The 19,482-nt window shown below is 43.0% G+C and overlaps 2 protein-coding genes and 1 long non-coding RNA gene across 3 annotated transcripts in view; 2 read left to right on the forward strand and 1 right to left on the reverse strand.

Moving 5' to 3' along the window:
* The window catches only part of ubash3ba (ubiquitin associated and SH3 domain containing Ba), a 50,850-nt gene extending 47,311 nt beyond the window's left edge, over positions 1–3,539 (forward strand). Inside the window, exons 13-14 of the mRNA XM_063203492.1 lie at positions 444–553; positions 1,141–3,539. Coding sequence (XP_063059562.1) covers positions 444–553; positions 1,141–1,278 — 248 coding nt within the window. The 3' untranslated portion in view covers positions 1,279–3,539. The remainder of the gene's footprint in view (positions 1–443; positions 554–1,140) is intronic.
* A 5,502-nt stretch (positions 3,540–9,041) lies between these two features.
* LOC134452856 (uncharacterized) lies at positions 9,042–14,271 on the reverse strand. Its single transcript, XR_010035527.1, has 4 exons — positions 14,004–14,271; positions 13,651–13,769; positions 9,812–9,931; positions 9,042–9,286 (listed from the first exon to the last, which is right to left on the reverse strand). It is a non-coding gene; the product is annotated as an uncharacterized LOC134452856 (long non-coding RNA).
* Positions 14,272–15,617: 1,346 nt separating this feature from the next.
* Positions 15,618–17,426, forward strand: LOC134452857 (uncharacterized). The gene is made up of 4 exons (XM_063203493.1): positions 15,618–15,680; positions 15,763–15,818; positions 15,917–17,184; positions 17,339–17,426. The coding sequence occupies exons 1-3, from the start codon at positions 15,661–15,663 to the stop codon at positions 17,173–17,175; spliced, it is 1,335 nt and encodes a 444-aa protein (XP_063059563.1). The 5' UTR covers positions 15,618–15,660; the 3' UTR covers positions 17,176–17,184; positions 17,339–17,426.
* Positions 17,427–19,482: the final 2,056 nt, after the last annotated feature.

Consider the following 19,482-nt stretch of genomic DNA (forward strand, 5'->3'; position numbering starts at 1 on the left):
GAAATATGAGAGAGTGGCCTGTTAGACTGAAGCGGGCGGGGGAGTGGTCAGACAGAAAGAGAGAGAGAGAGAGAGAGAGAGAGAGAGAGATATATATATAGAGAGAGAGAAGCGAGAGAGAAGAGGTAAAGAGAGAGAAGAGAGAAAGAGGGGGTGCAGCATGATAGTCAGGTGTGACCCCATGCACCCATGCTGACCCCCCACCTCTCTCTGTCTCTCTCTCTCTCTCCCTCTCTCTCGCTTCCTCCTCCTCGTCTTTTTGACCCAACTGGGCCTCCGTAGAAAACCCGGGCCTGCCTGGGGCGTAGAACAGAGTGGAAAGAGCCCCAAGCGGCTCCCTATCCCATCTGCTCTGCTGTACTCTCCTCCACTGTGTTGTGTTGTGTTGTGCTGTGTGATTGTGCTACAATAAGCTCTGTATATCCATTCTCCGCCCGCCACAGGAAACAGCGTGCTGATAGTGGCCCATGCTTCCTCCCTGGAGGCCTGCACACGCCAGATGCAGGGCCTCAGCCCACAGAATTCCAAGGACTTTGTGCAAGTGGTCCGAAAGGTCAGCTGTCTGTTTTTTTTCTTCGTTCTTTCTTTCTAAGCCACACACACACACGCACACGCATACGCATACATGCGCACACACACACGCCTGTCTTTCTTTTTTGACTCTGACCATCTGTTCCAATGATCTTAGCTTCATCTCAGAAGTTTTATACTGTGTGTGTGTGTGTGTGTGTGTGTGTGCGCGCATGCATGTCTGTGTGTGTTCTATGTGTGTAGGTTTACTGTATGTGTGGTCTTGGTATTGCTGTGTATGTATTTGTGATAAGGTGCTCGATTGGCTTAAATGACTTCTGTGGATTCTCTTCTCATCACCTCTCTCTTATCTCTCCTTCCCCTGACCCCCTTCTCTCCAGATCTCCTACTTGGGCTTCTGTGCCTGTGAGGAGATGCATGGTCTTTGTGTGTGTGTGTGTGTGTGTGTGTGTGTGTGTGTGTGTGTGTGTGTGTGTGTGTGTGTGTGTGTGTGTGTGTGTGTGTGTGTGTGTGTGTGTGTGTGTGTGTGTGTGTATGCATGCACTGTATCTGTGTGTGACATTGGTACTGTCTTTGCATACATCTTGACTCCTGTGCCCCTCTCTCCAGATCCCCTACCTGGGCTTCTGTGCCAGCGAGGAGATCGGCGAGACGGGCGTGTGGCAGCTGGTGGACCCGCCCATCCTGCCGCTTACCCACGGCCCCAACCACACCTTCAACTGGCGCGAGACTCTGCTGCAGGACTGAGAAGAAGAGAAACGCTGTATCGAGTGCTGCCCAACCTCCCTCCAAAAAACCCCTGTCCCCTCTCTCCACCTGTACACCACCATCACCACCACCTTGCATTCGTCTCCTTTCTCTGTCCCTTTTTCAGCCCCACTGTCCACCCCCTCTTCCTTCCTTCCTTCCTTCCTTCCTTCGTGGGCAGCTTCTTTAACCTGCCATGCTGCAGAACGTCTTCAGAACGCATCTCCTTTCGCCTGGCCGGCTGGTGCAGCCTTATGGCACCGGAACGATTGGACCAACCCAGCAAAACAAAACAAAACAAAAACAACAACAAACGATAAAAAGACTTCTGGCAACAGTGAAAGGCCCAAGGCTTCCATAGCACTCCTGTGTCAATGGGCAGCTGCGATAAAATATTACGCCCATTCTGTATGTGTTATGTAAATTGTATGTATACTGTATATTGGCAGCGTGGAAAAGTGTGTCTGTCTACCCGTAATGTGAGTTTGACGTTTGTCCCTGAGGGCGATTATGTTTACCGGTCAATAATAGCCATATGTGGTGGGAGAGGTGTGATAGTGGGGTTGGGTCAGTGGGGGCGTGTACCAGGGAGGAGGGATGGCTAGAGGAACGCTGCCCACTTACATGCTTAACTGCCCCCCCCACCTTTCCTTTCTTTCAGCCACCCCCTACCCTTCTTTAAAGTCCCCCTCCTGTGGGACAGGTGTACGTGTGAGTGGGGGCTGCTCCTGGAGGTTGAGATGTGTGGGTGACAAAACTCAGGTGTCTTGTGGAGAGAGAAGCTGCGCAGGGGATGTTTGGTCTCTCAATCGCTGTGACAGAGGGTTTGGTTTGGGGAGGAAGCGGGGGTGGGGGGGAGTGGAGTGGGAATAGATGCCACCCACCCTGAGATGACAATGATGCAAGAGATGTTTGGTTTCCACTGAACTGAACTGCCCCTGGACCCTATGTGCCAGACTGCTTCGAGAGGGCATGGATGTTCATCTCTGCTTACACACTGTGAGGAGAAGGAGAGACATACAAAAACATACACACACACACACACACACACACACACACACACACACACACACACACACACACACACACACACACACACACACACACACACACACACACACACACACACACACTTTTCTTCCATGCATCCCACCCCCATTTCTCCATTTCACCTGCACAAAAAAACCTTCCAGAACAAAGCACAAAAAGCAGATAGACCCCAGACAATCAATGTAGTATAATGACGGGTAGAACAAAGCAGGAACTAGCTTTTCCTTTCAACCCCTTGGCACCTTACTTAAAAGTTTTCATTTTTAAAGGACTTAAAAATTAAAAATGCATATAAAAAGTAGATGCAAAATTCATTATATTATATTATATTATATTATATTATATTATATTATATTATTCACAGTCCTTTACTGTCAACACCTTTAAGTTTCATGCCTTCCTCTGCACCTATTTATTGGGGAGTGAATTCCTGTATGCTTTTGGAAGTTAAGCCTTACTTTTGGAGTATAGTACAGAAAAATGTACTACTACAGTAGACTTAAATGTCAGTTTACCAAACTATTCAAATGAAGGACCTTATATGAAGTTAGCCAGGAGTCGACTCTAATGTAGTTCAAAGAAATAATATTTAACTCAATTTATTTATATATTCGTACCATACTTGCTAAAAAAATAAAAGTATTTACAGGTGCTTTAGGACAAAGTACTATTACTGGGGTTGGTATGTTCTGCTGCCGAGGCGGGACAACGGCTGTAGCAAACTACTATATTGCAGTTAATCCTCACTCAAGCACTTATACATATCAGACATTTGTTGTGTATATTTTCAGTCTTTACTCATACTATGTTCTAAATGTAGCCATTTTTTTTATCAGTTCTCCTGAACTAACGGTAAAATAATGATAATTATTTTGAGGAGGTAATGATGCACGGCGGTTGCGAAAGAGTTTGGAGGATCATACTCATCATTTGTCTGAGTCACTTATTATCTTTTTGTTGTTGTTTTATTTCAAGTACACCTGCTATAATTGGGACATTATGGCAAGACTTTCATATGCAGTGGTTCCTAAACTTTTCCAGCGGGGACCCCTTTTGGACTAGAATATTTTCGCAAATATTTTTTGAGAATATTTTGTCCATTAATAGGCTATTGTTAGATTTTCCATTAATAGTTTGTCCGCTAATATTGCTAGAAATCCACAGGACAGCGAATACATATTTTAGTCAATACTGTTACTAACCAAATTAGAGCTGCAAGCAGCAATGCGGGGCCAAGCAGTAAACTTGCCCAAGTCTCCACTGCAACAAAATTAACTGCAGCGCCCCCTTTAGGCCAAATCTCACCAATGTTGGTGTGCAGTCTTTGGAGGGGAAGGTGATCATGTGAACCAAGTTTAGTTTGAACAGAGACTGCAGGGGCTGGGGCAGTGGGGCTTTGGTTGACACTTTAAAGCAATAGCAGAACTACGCACACACATAAGCTCTCGTCTCTTGTGTGTCCAGGCCCCCTGCCGAGAATGGTGTCAGTGAATGTGCGCAACCAGTGCCTTAGGGAACAGAGAACTGAGAAAAAATCCCTCCATTCTTTCCACAATTTTGAATGGTTGCTGTGAGCTGATAGTTTTTTCAATCGTTACGAAAATCCATACCTGGGTGCAACATAGTGTGAAGATGACCTGTGTACCAATATTTTGAAAATTGGGAGTACGGTTCAAAAGCTACAGGCAAAAATGTAGCTAAAATTTTGACCTGCTGGTGGCGCTACAGAGTTTGAGCTGGGGATCTGATTTTTTTTTGTGGTAGGTCATGGGATGGACTACTATGTGTGTACAAAATCCCTGCCCAATTCGACAAACGGTTGCTGAGATATGACCTCACTTCCTGTTTTGCCACGTTTACAACAATTTTGATTGGCTCTCACGGCTAAACGATAAAAGATATCCAATATTCCTGAAGACCCCATGTGTAGCTCAGTACAGAGATACTATATACCGAATTTCGGGTGAATTGGTCAAAAATTGCCGAAAAAATAGCATTTTTATTGAATTTTACAAAATCCAAAATGGCGGGAAAACTATCCTGGCGGAAAATGACGTCATAGGGTGCGTTGGATTCGTCTTGGCCCAAGGATTCCAGGGATACCAAGTTTATGAAAATCGGCCCAGCGGTTCAAAAGTTACAAGCAGAAATGTACCTGCAACTTTGACCTGTTGGTGGCGCTAGAGCGTTGGGGCTGGGGACCTATAAATTGCTGTGGGTAATGCTGAGCCGGGCCCGAATGTGTGTGCCGATTTACAGCATTTTCCTACGTACGGTTCTATGGGCTGCCATAGACTTGCAGAGGGAGAAGAATGGTGACTAGAGAATAATAATAATGAAGAAAACCTACTAACTCTATAGGGGCCTTCGCCAGCTTCGCTGCTTGGCCCCTAATTAGAGTTACATATGTTAGCTGTTAACCTGGGGAGTCCCCGTTTTTATGCAATGTCCCTTTTGTTCGCGACCCCCCGATGAGTACCGACCCCCAGTTTGGGAACCACTGCAGTAGAACCATTATGCAGTCCAATGCAGTGGTAGCCTGGATATCGCGACTGCAAGTCTCTTCGAGACTTAAGTCTGGCCAGACAAACCATCTACAACATTTTGAAAATTTCAAACGGCTTGATGAGGTGTGTTTTTAAGGCAATGACACAGCAATTCAGTTAAGAGGTGAGTAAAGTAATGCGCCGTCTAACCGAGTGAAATTTCAACCGGTAGCATACTGAGGCATTTCATGAACAGAGAGAAATGGCAGATGGTTTGCCTGGCCAGACTAAAATCTCAAAGAGAATTGCAGTCGCGATAGCCAGACTAATGCAGTGGACCCTCGTGTAGTTTGTGCTCTTCTTGGTGTATGTGCACATCAGCTAGTCAAAAACATTGAACAAAACAGAATGCTGATCGCTGGGGAAGTTCACCCTGAAATACTTCCTGTGAGTGTGTAAGCAAGCAAGCGCTGGAACAAGACTGCCACTGTTTTTATTCCATTCAATATCACCAGACGCATGACTTACTGTATGTGGGTTGCCATATCATGAGGGTTCCTGCAATAACCAAGCCAGACGCTGCCTGCTCTTCTGCATTTAAGATGAGTTAGTATCGCAAAGATGCCATCTCTTTTGTTTTCTTTTTTTGTTGTCTGCCATATATTTTTTTATGTCTTTGGGACACTTCCAGATTTGACTGCAAATAATAAGCAGTACAGTTCTTAACCAAGTGTTTGGTTTGGGGTTTACAAGGCCAAAATAGTGTTTTGTTTTATTTTTATTTTATACAGTGCTTGTCTGCCTAAATAACCACCAGACCATGCTTTAGTGTGCACCTGTTAATCTTGACTGTAGGGGAGAAGATGTGTGTAATTTGGCAAGGGCTTCCATGAAAATAAGCTGAAACTGGCAGACATGTTTATATTGTTCAACCTCTCCTGCCATTTCAAATGGGTGCATCATTCACCTCAGCAAATGTCTGATGCTGAATTTGAATGTGTCTCTCAGGACATATTTCACAATCCAGCCTCTCAGACACACACACACACACACACACACACACAAAACATCATTGGGGTGCACTCACATTTAGCTGTAATTCCCTCTTGCAACAACAGTTACATACCCATCTTACCCTTGGACATTACATGACATTAGCCTTGTTGGTGACAGTAGTGTTCTGCGGAACATGGTGGTAAATGCTGACTTCACAGCAAGAAGCTTCCATACGCTTACCTTAACGAGAATCCAATGGAAAACGGTTTCATATGTTTTAATTGTAAAAGTTCAGTGTTAAGTGTATTGGATAAGTGAAAGGATCTCTGAAGAAATGTTCCCCAACTTACCAATGTATGAATGTGCTGCCATACTTCCAAAATGTGTGTGTGAATGAATGGATGGATGGACAAGTTCATTAAATTATCACTTTTACCACACCACATTTCGAGGACTTCAATATGGTCATGCTTTGTTCTATGTCGAATTTCCTTTATCTTGTTCAGTGGTTTGTTCACATCCATGTGGCTTATAAGCTACAGTTCAGGAAAATTTGTTTTAAAACAGCACTCCTTTTTATAAGAGGCTGTCACACATACTGTACCTGTCACTTCACAGTGGTTTCATATGGGGGCAGCCATATAGCTGAGAGGGGCAGCCATGGCTCAATGGTTAGAGTGCTGGTCTTTAGATCAGAGAGTTGCAGGTTCAAATCCCACCCAGCTCCTTCATCCATAGCTGAGGAGCTCTTGAGCAATAACCCCACATTGCTCCGGGGCCTGTAACCAATTCCCTTTACCTAAACAACTGTAAATTGCTTTGGATTTTTTTTAGCGTCATCTAAGTGTAATATAATATCGCCTGCATGCATCTCCGAAGATTTACATTGTTTTACCATTATACATTCAAAGTAAGATAAAGTACTTGAAATCCATACTGAAACAGAATTAAGTTTACTGACGACTGCTTTCCGTAATGAAATTATTCTGTTAAAATTGTAAGCATTCCACTGCTGTTCCAAAACAACGTGTACGATACAGTATATTTTGTTGCAAAGCAATGCTTCGGAAGTGGGAGTTTATTAGCCTAAATACAGCTTACAATATATACTATATTGGCAAATAATTTTGTATCTATCTGTGTAATACAATGACCCTGGCTTGTATCCCTCCACGTGCTTTTAATGTAGGCTATGTGAAAGCTAAGCCTAGTTTGCCTGCGTATGATTCACATGGTAACTTTTAGTCTCTAAAGGAATTATATTATTCATGTTTAGGATTCATTCATGGTAAATTCAGACAACAGATCAAAATCCTTTGACTGTATGGCCTCATTTCTTAAGCAGGTTATATTTAGGGCACAGGGTATTATCTGGGCTTTTTTATGAACCATCACTTCTTCAGTTCCACCATCAGATGGCGACCTTTGTCTTTTCCAACTCTCACGCCACGGCCAGACAGACTTCACTGATGAGCTAGTTTCAGTGAAGGCACTCATGGATACAAATTGTATGGGAATAAAAACAAGTACAGCGATAATAATAATAATAATAGTACAGCAATAATAATGATAATAATAATGATGATAAACAAAAACAATTGTATCAGTCACAGGGGTCCACAGAAAGACCATTCATGCCAGATTTTTTCAGTGATCTGGCTGCATCAAATTACGGAAACAACTAAAACTTTATGAACATGTGATACCCCAAAGCTACCTTTGACGTTACGTCTATGGTCGCCTCAGCCATCTTACATCAGTTTTGACAACAGTTCAGGTAGGCCTTTCAATTAGCTGAGGCAGAAATATATCCAGGGCTGTTCAGAGCTGAAACTTGGCAGATGGCACACACACAAAAGTTTGTGCGAATGATACTTGATGCAAAATGATGCATACCTTGTATTCCACACTTTTCAGCCATCAGACCTGTTTGCAGGTCTACATGATTGTTACAATTAACGCAAACCAAGACACACAAACTATCACATCAGAATGCGTCCAGACAGTAGTAGGCGTAAGTGCCGTGCCCAAAAGCCATGCGGTCATGGACAGGTTTTCCAAGACAAAAATCGGGGTAAAATTTTCACATGCATTTTCTTTTTATATATATATATTTTAGGGGCTTTTATGCCTTTATTTGATAGGACAGTCTGAGATGGTGACAGGAAGTGAGTGGGACAGAGAGACGGGGTGGGATCGGGAAATGACCCTGGCCGGACTCGAACCGGGGTCCCCGTGGGCATGCAAGCCCAAATGTGGGGGGCTTAGCACGCTGCGCCACAGCCCCCCCCCCACATGCATTTTCAAATGGGCAATGAAAATAACAAAACTAATTTGATGTCTGACAGTATCAGTGATCAGTAGTGCAGTGAGGACAGGTATTGGACGAGGGGAATGTGGTGGCTGGGTGTGCATTTCACATTAGTCTACATAGCAGCAACAGGAGTGTCAGGCCCGAGTACAGAGAGAGAGAGAGTTTGTCATGGACCCCTTTCAGATAGGGGGCGATTCCACCTGCCCACCTGTGCCACTATTCAGCTATAGAGCAGTAGTCAGCGAGGTCCATCCACAAAATCCCTCTCGGCTCTAAACAGAAAAATGAGAAAATCAACGGGCCATCACACTTATGTTTTTTTTGTTTTTTTTTAAAAGTTAAAAGCAGCTCTATCAATAAAAAAACCTGATTACTTCACTATTGATTAATCCTCCTGATTTTGTTTCCATAACTGCAGGTGAATTGAGGTCTATACTGTCGGTGTCGATTTCTGTTATTGGTCTGTATTGTTTCCCATAGCCAGTCATCTATTTCACGTCCACTCTTCACAATTGGTTCTTATTCTGGGGTTCAGGCCCCCATTGGCGGGCACCAGAGCTTTCAGGGGGTCCCTGGGATTTTGTCTGCATTGAGGTTGTGACCAAAGTTATGTTTGTGAACATTGTATTTAGGCCAACAGGATGAGCACATTGCATTACAAAATACAGTATGTTTGGTCCCCATGGAACAGAGGTATTGATTCATGTCTCAAGCAAGAGGCATTGCGATTTTAGTGCGGATGTAAGGATGGAATTGTGGGTTGAAGGGGTGTGTGGCTCGCCTTAAATACAGGCAAAAAGCTCAACACCACCAGAAGATTTAAACATCACAGAGAAGATTGTGGCTATTATATCCCTGAATCAAGCAGATGCTACTGTATCTATTACAACTTTAAGTAATAATAAGGTAAACTGCAATTTCAAATTCTTCTGAGTTTTATTAAAAAGGCAAACAAGTAGGCCTACAAATTAAAATATAATGTTGTCCTGGGAACGTTTCTCCATGTACTGTATACATCTTCTCTTCAACATAACACATCAAGGAATCAGGACATTTCTTTAGCTGCAACTGACTTTCTCTTCAATTTGCTAGCCTCTTCTTCTTTTATGCCGTCCTCTTCAGGTTCTGCTGCCTCTGGAGCTTTGTTGAATTTGTAGTACATCTGGCAAAGGGATACAATATATATGTTCTTCTTAATAATAATCACAGACACAGTTGACTGCACTGCCTTTTCACCTCAACTGATTGGAGGATTGGATATTGAAATTTAAAATGCGTGTACTGTTCAAGTGAAAAGCAAATGATCTCATTCCCAGCCAGCAAACAGTGACCACCCCTCTCGAGTGTGTGTCAAGAGGCAAAGCTATAACTAGGCCAGTGGTTGCTCAACCTTCTTTTCTGGAAGCCCCCCTAGTGTGTGTGTGTGTGCGTGTGCGTGTGTTGTGTAGTTGGGATTCAGTAATTACACTACATGCACGCACATCCAAGTCAACAGATATTGTAAACAAAAAGGTGCATCAAGCATCTCTGCACACTGTTGACACCCAGATTTATTGCACATTTCGACCTGTGTAGGCCAAAACATGTTCTAACATCAAATCGCTTCAAGCTGTGATTGCAGTGCAACGTCTTGTTTGTTGTTGTTGTTGCTTTTGTTTATTGACAGGAAAACGGTGAAAAAGCTTACCCTCTGCCAAATCGGCAAGTGCAGAAGTCCATACACCAACACAATGCAATATAGTGCTGTATGAAGATAGGTTGTAATTTCAAGTTGCCTTATGTGTTCAGGTGGCATCTGATCTTGGGACTGTGGAAAACACACACACATACACACACACACACACACACACACACACACACACACACACACACACACACACACACACACACACACACACACACACACACAACACACAGTGGGTGGGACATTAGTAAAGGTACAATGAATTGACCGGTGTGAAAGACTATCTTGGTCTTGCCCTACTTTTTTTGGAATACACTGTACAGTTCCCAAATATGATGGAAAATCAATTATAACTCCCAAAGCATACATAGTTTCCAAGATCTGGAACCCCAAAGTGGCAAGACTCTTCAACACGCGCAGGGCTTTTTCTGAACAGGGAAATAGGGGCGCTCCACCCTCTACCTCCGCGGGTGCACCCTCATACTTCTTTTTCATATATATATATATATATATATATATATATATATACAAATTACTTTTTTGAGCGCCCCTTGTAAATTCTCCCCTTCACCTCCCGCAACCTGCCATGATGCTCCCTCATTCCAAAAATTCCCAGAAAAAGCCCTGCCGCGTTTCACTAATTCCTGTTTTAACCCTTGTGTTGTGTTCGTAAGCTGCATACACCTGTGGTGTTCGGGTCATTTTTGACCCGTGATAACAAAACTCAGCCATAAAATACCCCAAAACACTAGTTATCATCAAATATTGTTTTTCATCTCATGGCTAACTTGGTATGTATTCATATCCATGGAAATATTACTTTATGTATTCATCTTTTTGACTTTACTGGCCTTTTATCTTACATTATGCAAATCGTTTTTGATGACCAAAACTATCAAAATCTGCATAAATTCACTATTAATACCTCCTAAAGTGATACAATTAGTGGTTATGTTGTCCATGTATTACAGCTGATATGAGAGTACAACAACCCCCAAATTTATTTCATTGGTTTTTCTCTAATATTGAAAAATATCATCAATAGTGGCATTTGTGGTGTTGAGGTCCAAACCAACCCAAAGAGATTTATAGCAGGATAAAGACCAAATGTCAGCTAAATTAGTTTTTCAGTGCATAAAATCAATGTTTAAATATGTTGACTTGGTGTTTTTCAATATTTATATGATTTTAGTGTGGTAAATATACAAAATAACAATTCTGTCCGAGTCACAGCTATTCTGCCAATCTAATGCAAAGGTATTGGAAATGAACACCTCAATGAACATGAAAAAAGTCACACTATTCATCTGAATCCCCTATGCCATGAACATGGACCATTATGTCATTGCCACATCAACTATATGGAAAGTATAAGACCAGTTTTACAGGTTTGGGTGCCATTATGAATTTTTGATACGTTTTTTGGAAAAAATAATGTGCAAAAATGTATTTTGCGAACAAATGTGCAAAAAATCTCATTACATAATGCAGAAATGGATTCCCTGACCATGAAAACATATGAGTAGACACCAGAAATACATCTGTACTCCTTTCACAACAGGAGATATGACATATTGTAGTGTATGGGCAGTCATGGGTGAGCGGTTAGGGCATCAGACTTGCATCCCAGAGGTTGCCGGTTCGACTCCCGACCCGCCAGGTTGGTGGGGGGAGTAATCAACCAGTGCTCTCCCCCATCCTCCTCCATGACTGAGGTACCCTGAGCATGGTACCGTCCCACCGCACTGCTCCCCATGGGGCGCCACTGAGGGCTGCCCCCTTGCACGGGTGAGGCATAAAATGCAATTTCGTTGTGTGCAGTGTGCAGTGTTCACTTGTGTGCTGTGGAACAATGACAATGGGAGTTGGAGTTTCCCAATGGGCTTTCACTTTCACTTTTCACTTATGGGACTGTGCGGCGGCCATATTGGATTTGTGATATCAAAAAGCTGGCAAAAAAAAAAGTTCAGACAAGAAATATATTTTCCTCACCATAAATCACCAAACTGAAGACAAAGGGCAACCAACAGCTTTTCAGAAATGCATAAAACAACCTAAAATCTATACCGGGTCAATTTTGACCCCCGAACACCACAGATGTAACTTTTTTTTTTTTGGACCTTTAAAATTCACTAAAATGATAAAACATATTTTTTTTGTATTGAAATGATTGTGACTGAGGATTAGATGAAGCCGTATTCCAAGAAAATAAAGGAAAGTGTGTTTTTTTCACACTAAAACTTGAAAACGGGTCAAAAATGACCCGAACACAACATAAGGGTTAAGGCTTAATATAGCCAAAAATAATGAAGGCATGGCATTTGTAAGTACATCATCTGGTAGACAGGGTCATATTGAGGGGGCATGGTGATTTTTAGGCCTGTATCTTCCTTCAAACTAAAACCAGAAGTGTCAAAATCTGCTTGTAAATTTTGTATGCAATTCACAGGCTTGAAAAGTGGGCATGGCACCCCAACTTTGGAGGGCTTCATCTCCGCAACCGTTGGATGTAGGGTGCTAATACTTTGGTATTCTTTCGATTGACATCAAAAGGTACCTATATGTGAGATATCGGCTAAATTGGAGAGGGTCATGTGGGGAAGGCGTGTGAATTGACATGGAATGACCCATTTCCATTTCCTTCACCCCAAAGGACAACAACCACACATGGTGTCCCATCAACATAACTTACAGAATTAGGAAACTGTTGACCAAACTCTTGTACTGAAGTGAATACCTCATTTCCTCCGTGTCATTGTCAACATGGCTGCCGTTTAGTGCATGCAGTGTCCATGGCTGTGTCTCAAATGCTACACTTGTGCACTTCGGGCACTGTTTTTCAGTGCCTAGGGCGCTCACGCTGAAAATTTGAGTTGAGCCAGTGCACTGAAAGTGCCAGGATGATCCCCTAACAATGGCGGAAAAATGCAGTGCTTGAATGATGGACACTGCACGCACTAAACGGCGGCCATGTTGACAATGACACGGAGGAAATGTGGCATTCAGTTCAGTAGAAGAGTTTGGTCAACAGTCTCCTAATTCTGTAAGTTATGTTGATGGGACACCAACCTTTTCATGCCAACCAAAGTATTGCATGTGTGATTGTTGTCCTTTGGGGTGAAGGACATGCAAATACAAGCACCAGACGCTGTGCATTGTAAACAGTAACCAACTCATATTTTGGCGAGCTCATGCCATGCTCAGCCTTCACTTCCAGCGAGGGCACAGTGCATAGTGCTCAAATTTTTCCACAACACTATGCACTAAAGACCTCAGTGCACTGTGTGCACTGTGCACTGACTGTCAGTGCACTGACAAAAGTGCGTCATTTGAGACATAGCCATAGGCTGAATCTCAAATGGTGCACTTGTGCACTTTAGTGTTCATGTTTCAGTGCATATGCCGTATTAGTTACGCACTGAAACATAGTGCCCGAAGTGCACAAGTGCGCCATTTGAGATCCAGCCCATCATTCAAGCACTGCATTTTCCCGCCATTATTAGGGAATCATCCTGGCACTTTCAGTGCACTGGCTCTGGCTCAACTGAATTTTTCAGCGTGAGCGCCCTAGGCACTGAAACACAGTGCCCGAAGTGCACAAGTGCGTGATTTGAGACACAGCCTATGCACCAAAGACCTCAGTGCACTGTGCACTGACTGTCAGTGACACAAGTGCGTGATTTGAGATATAGCCAATAGCTCTATCCAAGGCTACCATGTAGGGTAGCCACTGGCCCAGGAATCAATACGTCAAATGAAAGAACGGAACACTGTATTAGTAGGATAATAACACAATACTGCCATTTTACTCAATTATCTTTAACTTTGACTTCTTTACTCACCACTGCCCTTGCTTCCTTTTTACGCGTGTCTTCATACAGGTAAAGGTAATCGTGCATAAACAAGGACTCTGTCGACTCTTCCGTGTCTTGGATGTACCCTTCACCTTCAGCGTTTTCGTCTGTTAAAAAAAGACACGACATTTTTATGAGAAAGGTAAGAAATGGACAAAGCTAAACGTCTTAGCAGTGTGGTCGTTTCTGTTTCTCGTGATCCAAATCGTCTTGAAATGTGCAGACGTTTGAGAGAGATAACTGGCTAGATAGCTGGTTCTGTGGTAACTTTTAGCTCTAGTTATTAGCTGCTAATAACTAAACCCTGCCAAGTGTCAACTGCCATCCTCAAAAATACTTACTCTCTGCAGATGCCTGTAATTGTGAGGCACAAGCGATTAAAATAAGGACAACAAGTGCTCCTCGGGTAATCATTTTCATATGTTAACGATAACTTGACCGGATGGTCTCGACGTGTCATATACAGTAACCACGGACGAGTTACCGTAACTGTAACCTAGAACCAGCTGACTTTGTCTGCGACGGTCTGACACAGTGACAGACAGGCAGTTTGAATTGAGCGCGCACTGCATGTTGTTTGGTGTGATAAGGGCAGGCTCTCGAACTTGGCACGCGCAGGCGCGTGGCGGGTTGGCTGCTGCAGAGAGCATACCTGGACTGGGCTACAGAACTTAAATAATAATAGTAGGGGCCTAGTAGTAGTAGTAGTAATAATAATGATAATAATAATGAACATAATGAATTACAATTAATTTTGGTTTGACTATCTATTGCACTCCTTTAGAGATGGGATTTATGGCTCTTTGACGGGATCCGGATCTTAGTGGCTCGTTCCTTTTAAAGGGACACTGTGTGAGATTTTTATTTGTTTATTTCCAGATTTCATGCTGCCCATTCACTAATGTTACCTTTTTCATGAATACTTACCACCACCATCAAATTCTAAATATTCACTATGACTGGAAAAATTGCACTTTTCATACATGAAAAGGGGGATCTTCTCCATGGTCCGCCATTTTGAATTTCCAAAAATATCCATTTTTAGCTGCAAAAATGACTGTAATTGGACCACACTAGAAAATATTTGTTTATTACTTAGTAAACTTTCATGTAAAGATCAAATTTGGCAATAGGCAGCCCAGTTTCAATGAGTAGCATAGTTGCAGTACCTTTTTTGACCATTTCCTGCACAGTGTCCCTTTAAAGAGCTGTTAAAAAAACTGGCTCTTTTGGCTCATTTCTAAATTATTTATTCAGTGTTTAGAATGTAATATTTTGACTCCACCTCAAGGTAATTTTGCCCAAACAACAAATTATTATTCTCCGGCTTCTAAAGACCGTTTTTGCCACTCTTTAAGGCAAACAAGTGTGTTTTTTCCCAAATTTAATTACTCTGGTCGAGGTCACGTGCTTAAAATGAATGAAAAATGAACGAAATAACAGTCGAGTGGCTCCCCCAGCTGTGATCCGGTTCCTATATCGTTCACTTCAGGGAGCCGTTCAAAAGAACTGGCTTGTTCGTGAACGACACACCTCTACACTCCTTGCATTTAATATAATTTTAAGCCCTGTGTGCATATGTCCATTCATGTGGTCTGGGATTTATGGCAAATACCAAACACGGTAACATGTAATCTAAAAACAGGGTTCTACCACACAAAATGATTAATATTACTTCAGTAGAAACCGATCCCCAAGTTGTTATGGAATTGAACCGGTGAGTATGGGGGCCAACAGCTGTTTCAAGTTTCACCTCATGATGATTACCAACAAGGAAGCAGAGTGCCTAAGACCCGCCCTTTCCATGGGACCCAAGATTGGAAACAACAACGAATGGGAGCACAGAAAAGGCCTTACCATCGACTCCCATTGGTTGATTTTCAACCTTGACCTCGTGCCACAGAGGGGCATGATTTGGGCTGGCTATAAAGAAGCAGATGAAATGCACGGCTTCCACAAGTTCTAAAGGGATTCATCTGGATTTGTGTGGGGGTGGTCATGGGGTGGACTGACGTGAGGTGACTTGTTGACTAGGTCTTTCTTGCATGTGTACGTTTTGCAGCTTTGAATGCTAATAACAATCTCTTCAATGTTTTACAGGATTTCGTTGATTTGGCAACTGCTTCTAATTGAGACATGGGCTGCACTTCATCATGGTAATTCTTCATGTGAAACTTCATTTCACTCGTGCATTTTCTGCTGAGACATCCATGCCTTACATGTAATTTGGCTTTGTCTTTTGCTTGTATTGCAGGAGTCCTTGCAAGCCCATACCTTCAAAAATATGGCATTCAGGATGGAGGTATATCATTTAGTGGTGATTCTGGACTACACACACTGTCAAGATATCCCAAACATGGCCAGCAATTCAAAAGCCAACTTGCTCCGACCAGCCATCAATATACGTCCAGCAAAGGTTTCGACAGTGAACAGTTGAAGAGGTCTTCAGGTAACTACGGGACAGCCCTGTATAGGTTTCCAACATCTCAACATCCTTCCGGATACCTTAAACCTTCAAAAACTTCACCGAAGGAGAGCAATCCCCAGGGTTCCAGTAAAGGTCTGAAAAACTTCTTTGCTCCTGAACGTGGACTGTTAAGAAGTGAACCTGGTGGCTTTACCCAAAATGCACCAGCCAGTCTGTACACCGGCCACCCAGCAGAGAATGAGGTGAACATTCCCACTGTGTATACTGTTCCTTACTATACCATAAATGGCAAGCGTCCTGGTAGGTTCGGTAGTAGCCCTGTGGATCAGCAACCAGCACAGCGCATTACTGCCTACATTTCACCTAATGCTATTACTGAAATGACTCCACATGCTGGATACTTCAAGCACAGATTTTCAAATGCTATTCAACAGCCTGATGTCCCTTCACAAGGACTTGTGTACAGCGATGGTCTCCCTGGTGAGAATGCCATCTCTTTGTCTTCAGATGGGCAGGGACCACAATTTGAGTCTGGCTTAAGTCAGATGGCATCCAGTCAGCCTAGTGGTAGTGGATATGAACATTCTTACACTCCGCATTCCATGGCGGAACAAGTAGCAAACGCAAACATGCAGACTTTTATGGAAACCCCAAACACAAGACCTACTCCAAGCTTCAGTGCACCCAGGCTAATTAGTGTTGAAAACGAGGCAACTGGTGAAGGCCAAGCCACCAAGGAGCTTCAGCCACAGCCACCTGGGCCATCACAGCCTTCACAGACTGTGGAATCCATTGTTTCCAGCCCTTCCATTGCAAACAATGGTGATTCAAGCGGAATTGGCACAGGAGAGAAGAACACCCAGCCCCAATCTCCGTCTTCTAGGAGAAGATTCCACGCCACAGCTGATGGAAAAGAGTTGAAGTTCAAGACAAAAAAGCGTTACCTTGTCAGAGCGTTTAATCAGTACGAGCACGGCAGGATCTACCAATCCCATGGCAGCAATGACCCAAAAGAATTCCCCATTCCTGGTGACTCACTGAAGATTGAAATCCATGATTCTGAAGACCCTGGAAACAAGCAATGATTACGAAAGGTAATGTAGCATCACTGACCGTTTGTTTGACCATATGAGCGCTGTTAATGGTATAAGCGCCTATTAATGGTACATTGTTTTTGTATCCGGTTTGAAGAATGATAAAATCAATTTAAAGCACATATTTTAACATTGGTATTTTTTTCTTTGACAGTAAACCGTGACCACCAAGGATACTGTAATGGCTTTTTTTTTACTGAAGAATGCTTGATTCTAATGAAATAAATCCTGCTTTAACTCTCCTCAGTGTTCTTGTAGTACATGATTGCTTTCTCCTTGCATTCTTTTTAGTGATCAGTATTTGCAAAGTCTTCTGGCAAATCCTTCTCTTTAAATCTGAGTGTAAATGCCGGTGTCTGTTTCATATTACGTCAATTGATTGGAAACTTGGATTGAGGTTTTTATGACTGGGTGATCTGTTAAAAAAATGGCAAAAAGACGATGGCATTTTGTTGGTCAGGGACTTCCCCAAGATTAATGCAGTGATGTATGAAATGTAATGTTTGTCAATCAGGGGCCATTGTTCTCCCTCCCAATTGTTGGCCTACATTGTGTTGCGTTGATTTCAATATCATGTCCATTTTTTTTTTAAACTCACTAATTGGAACACCTGCCAGACAGACTAGTTATTTTACATACACGATGCATTGGTGTATCTTTCACTGTACACCTTTACCCACCGGTTTCACCATCTAGGTGCAATCCCAAACTCTGGAGTCAGGGCCGGCGCTAGGCAAAGACAGACAAGGCCGTTGCCTAGGGTGCCAAATTTGTTGAGGGCACCCAAAAGTCCCACAGAATGAGTCAAATGAGGAAAAAAAAAACTTTACATTAACAATTACATTTATTAATGGACATTTAGTACATGTTGGTATTTGATCAGCTGTGCTCAATCAAATGTACAATGCTGTTTTTACAGATGGCAATTTGTAAATGCTTGAAAAGGAAAGGGGTTGTTTGCCTAGGGCACCAGATTGTCTAGAACCGGCCCTGTCTGGGGTTGAATGAATGTGAATGGGGCACCTAAGTCACGCCCTCTACTTCCTGGTTCATGGGGCAGGGGGAGTCAAAAAATAATTACTGGGCTTGAAAATGATGAAAATGATGACACCAATCCAAACCTTGGACCTCCACCTATGCACCATAAATCCAAAAATCACTCATTTTCAAGAACAGTAATCATTTTTTGACTCCCTCTGCCCCATGAACCAGGAAGTAGAGGGCGTGACTTAGGTGCCCCATATGGGTCAGCGCTTTGCCAGGGTGAGCTCACTGCCACCTGTCATGTGGATGCAGACTTGTGGGGGAGACCAGAGGTAGTTGCAATAGGTGATGTTTGCAATATTTAGTTTTTTTTTTTTGCGGTGTTCAGCGATTATACTCACATGCTTAGTTGGCAGCTCCATCTTTGTACAATATGAGTCTAATCAAACATCTAGTAAAGATACCCCAAACCATAGAGGTAGAACACAAGACTAGAGGTTACCCCGCCCCCCTTTTCACGGCAATCCGTGCCAGCCATTTTTTTAGGTAGACCTGAGAAATGGAAATGAATGGAGGAGGCGCACCTCTGTCAAAACATGGCTTAGTAATGTGAAAAATGTCCATCAACACACTATACAAGGACAATACTTGAAGTGTGTTGCGATTGAGAAAGTTTGGTATACGACCCAAGACCCTTAGGTCTTTTTACAGAGGCAGGCACCATTGAGAGCGTCCTGACGGGGACCATAATCACATGGTATGGGAACTGCTCTCAATCCAACAGAAAAGCACTTCAGAGAGTTGTGCATACAGCACAGACCAGGGGTGCATCCCAATATGTGACCTTGCCTCCTCCACTTGTGCTTGTCTCCTCGTCCCGCCTCCTGGCCCCTCCTCCGTGGAGAAAACGATAAAGTTTCCCAGCTGTCAGCCTCGCCACAACAACTTTTGAGGGACTGTTTTTCATTCACCATCCCAATTGCAAATGAGAAAAAGACTTTACAATTGAGCTTTTGCAAGATATTGAAATATAATGCTGTTGTCAGTGATGTCATCATGACGAGAAGCAAGTGGAGGAGGCAAGTGGAGGAGGCAAGGTCACATATTGAGATGCACTCCATATGCGGCTGTGACTTACCCTCCATACTGGACCTATCTGAGGGATAGCCAAAGCTACACACACACCGTCTGGTGTGAACCAGGCTAAGTCATCCCTACCATCAGATGTAGTTTCTTTCACCAAACAATTAGATTGCAGAACTCATGCTGAAGACAACAAGGCACTTTCTTTTGCCCCCCCCCCCCTTTTATTTT

Source organism: Engraulis encrasicolus, chromosome 7 (assembly GCF_034702125.1).
Source record: "Engraulis encrasicolus isolate BLACKSEA-1 chromosome 7, IST_EnEncr_1.0, whole genome shotgun sequence".
NCBI classification, from domain to species: domain Eukaryota; kingdom Metazoa; phylum Chordata; class Actinopteri; order Clupeiformes; family Engraulidae; genus Engraulis; species Engraulis encrasicolus.